The sequence below is a fragment of the Antrostomus carolinensis genome, unplaced genomic scaffold, assembly GCF_000700745.2.
Source record: "Antrostomus carolinensis isolate BGI_N321 unplaced genomic scaffold, ASM70074v2 scaffold44947, whole genome shotgun sequence".
Taxonomy (NCBI): domain Eukaryota; kingdom Metazoa; phylum Chordata; class Aves; order Caprimulgiformes; family Caprimulgidae; genus Antrostomus; species Antrostomus carolinensis.
The window spans coordinates 1,682-4,114 of record NW_010330316.1 but is presented as its reverse complement, the minus strand read 5'-3'; the positions used below and the strand labels follow the sequence as shown (position 1 = coordinate 4,114).

The 2,433-nt window shown below is 48.5% G+C and overlaps 1 protein-coding gene across 1 annotated transcript; it reads right to left on the bottom strand.

The window, feature by feature from the left end:
• Positions 1-12: 12 nt before the first annotated feature.
• On the bottom strand, positions 13-2,407 carry MANF (mesencephalic astrocyte derived neurotrophic factor; the record flags this gene model as incomplete). Its single annotated transcript, XM_010172883.1, has 3 exons — positions 13-197; positions 1,306-1,447; positions 2,280-2,407. Coding segments are annotated over 3 exons (455 nt in total), but the record flags the coding sequence as incomplete, so codon positions are not given.
• Between the last annotated feature and the right edge of the window lie 26 nt (positions 2,408-2,433).

Below are 2,433 nucleotides of genomic sequence, written 5' to 3'. Positions count from 1 at the left end.
CCCGGCCGCCCCTCAGAGGTCTGCGCGGGCACCGGCCGCCCGCGGCGCGTACTTGGGCATCAGTTCATGGATCCTGCGGATGAAGTCGGACTTCTCGGCGCAGCCCTTGCACGCCTCGCCCCAGTCGTCCAGGATCCGCCGCAGCTCCTTGACGCGCAGCTTGCGCAGGTCGGCGGTGCTCAGGTCGATCTGTTTGTCTGCGGGGAGAGCAGAGCCGCGCTCAGCGGGGGCGGGGGTGCCCGGCTGCCGTCCCGGGGGGCCACCCCTCCCCGGGAGACGGCGAGGAGAGGAGCCCGGCGGTGAGGGGTCCCAGGCTGCAGCTGTGGAGACCGGTACGGAGGCCAGGAAGCCAAAATGCAAGAGGGAGAGAGGTGCCGGGCTCCCGCGGGCGGAAAGAACGTCTCAGTGAGGCTTTTGATGGAGTTTTTAACACTAAAAGTCATTACTAGAAGCCAGGAAGTTTTAGGAGTTCCACAACAGCCCTGAAACCCCCTTTATTGTATGAGCAGCAAGACTTGAATTCTCTCTTCCACTGGATAAACAAAAGGTAGCAGCGTGATTTCAGAGGAGAGATAAGCAAGTGACAACAACAAAAAGCTTGTTAGGAAGCAACAGGACATGACTACGAGAAATGAGAAGTATAAAGACCCACAATCCAAGGGGTGTCTCCAGGGAATGTAAGGGCAGAGACAGAGGAAAGCAGTCAGAAGGTTATTTCCAAGACTGTTCTTCACATTAGTCTTTTCAGGGAGAGTACATCATCTTGGAACGGGAGAGTCAAGGGAGGTGGTAAGAAAAGAGAGCTGAGTGCTCTGAGCAGGCACCAGAGGAGGTGAGAAAGAAGTGTTTATCAACCTGCTGCTGGCAGAGTAAGAGCAGCTGGGACTGCGGAGCTTTGCTAAGGACTCAAACTCTGCGTACAGGAGACATCATCCCAGGCCACAGGACACACCTGGCTGCTCCCCAGGACAAGCTTTACTGCAGGCTCTTCTAGATTCGATATTCCAAACAGTGATTTGAGCACAGCAGTGCTGATGTGCCTGGGAGTTACTTAATTCAAAGGCAGATGAGTGGCTCTGCAGAAGCTTTTGTTGTTGTTGTTGGTCAGTATGCCAACAATTGTACCTGAGCATCTCCATAAAACTCTCTAGGATGTTTATGGAGAGCAACCCAGGGTGAGCAACCTAACTAGGCTAGTGATCTTGCTACAGAACTTAGGACTCGGTATTGTTAGCATGCTGTTTCACCCCAAATGATCCATACCCCAGAAAAACATGGCCATTTCCCCTCATGCTGGCAACTCACCGTATTTTAGTTCACAGATCTGACTGTCTTTCTTCTTTAGTTTCTCACAGATCTTTTCCACGGGGATGTGATGACTCATGGGCTTTGATACCTCATTAATTATTTTGGTGGCTGCATCACTTGTGGCCCCAATGTAATAGCACTAGAGGGAAGAAAACAATGAGGTGGCAATGCATGGAAAAAAACACTTCTAAAAGGAGAGTTTTCTATCCATCTTCTCTCCTTGCTTGGTTTTACAACTTGATGTTTACTATTGCAGAACCCTTCCAAGTGACCTCTACTGACAGGCAAAAGGAAGCCTAACTCTGAGCCCAGAGCAGATGCTTCCCATCACACTGCTTTTAAAGCTCTTGACACTGGTTGTCTTGTTTCTCAACTTCTAAAAAAATTAAATTGGATTAAGAATAAAGTCTTCTTCATTCAAGGAGAATGACTTTTGAAGCGTTCACCCTCTGCATTTCTGATGGTGTCTCTCTGCAATTTTCTTCTTAGGGAGAGTTCAGTGGCCTTTTCCCTGGGGCTCTTAATTTGGGGATTGCCTTCTGGTTTTTGATAGGGCAATTTGGTTTTCCTTTATTTAGTTTTCAGCTAAACAGCCCAAAAGCATAAATATTTTAACAGCTTATATAGCAACCCAAATTCAGTTTAAGGGCTGAGGAAGTCCTACAGCAAATAAAAGCTTTGTAATCCCCAGCACTTCAGTAACAGGGAGAAACAAGGTCAGCCAGCGAGGTGCCTGTTGACAGACTGGCTTTTTTTCTTTTCTCTTTTTAAGGTGAAGAGGTTGAATTCCTCAAGTCTTCCCTTACCAAAAAAACCCAAAACAAAACAGGAGCAATTGTGGCCACAGAGCCAGGAAGAACAGCCCCTGGAAAGCCATATCACACAAACTCAGAAGCACTAGTGTCCCCTTGTTTGCCAAGTATTCTACAACTTACTCCCTCGGGAGGCAGCTATCATTTACTGCTACTTACCAGGCGGTTCTCTTTGCCTTTTGCTTCTTTGCAGGATTTCAAGAGCTCCTTTTCAATACTGGCAGGTGTGAACTCAACATCGTTGTCCTTTAGACTCTGGTAGAACCTTCCCAGGAACGTAACACACACTGGAAGGGAAGATGGATGGAGTTAT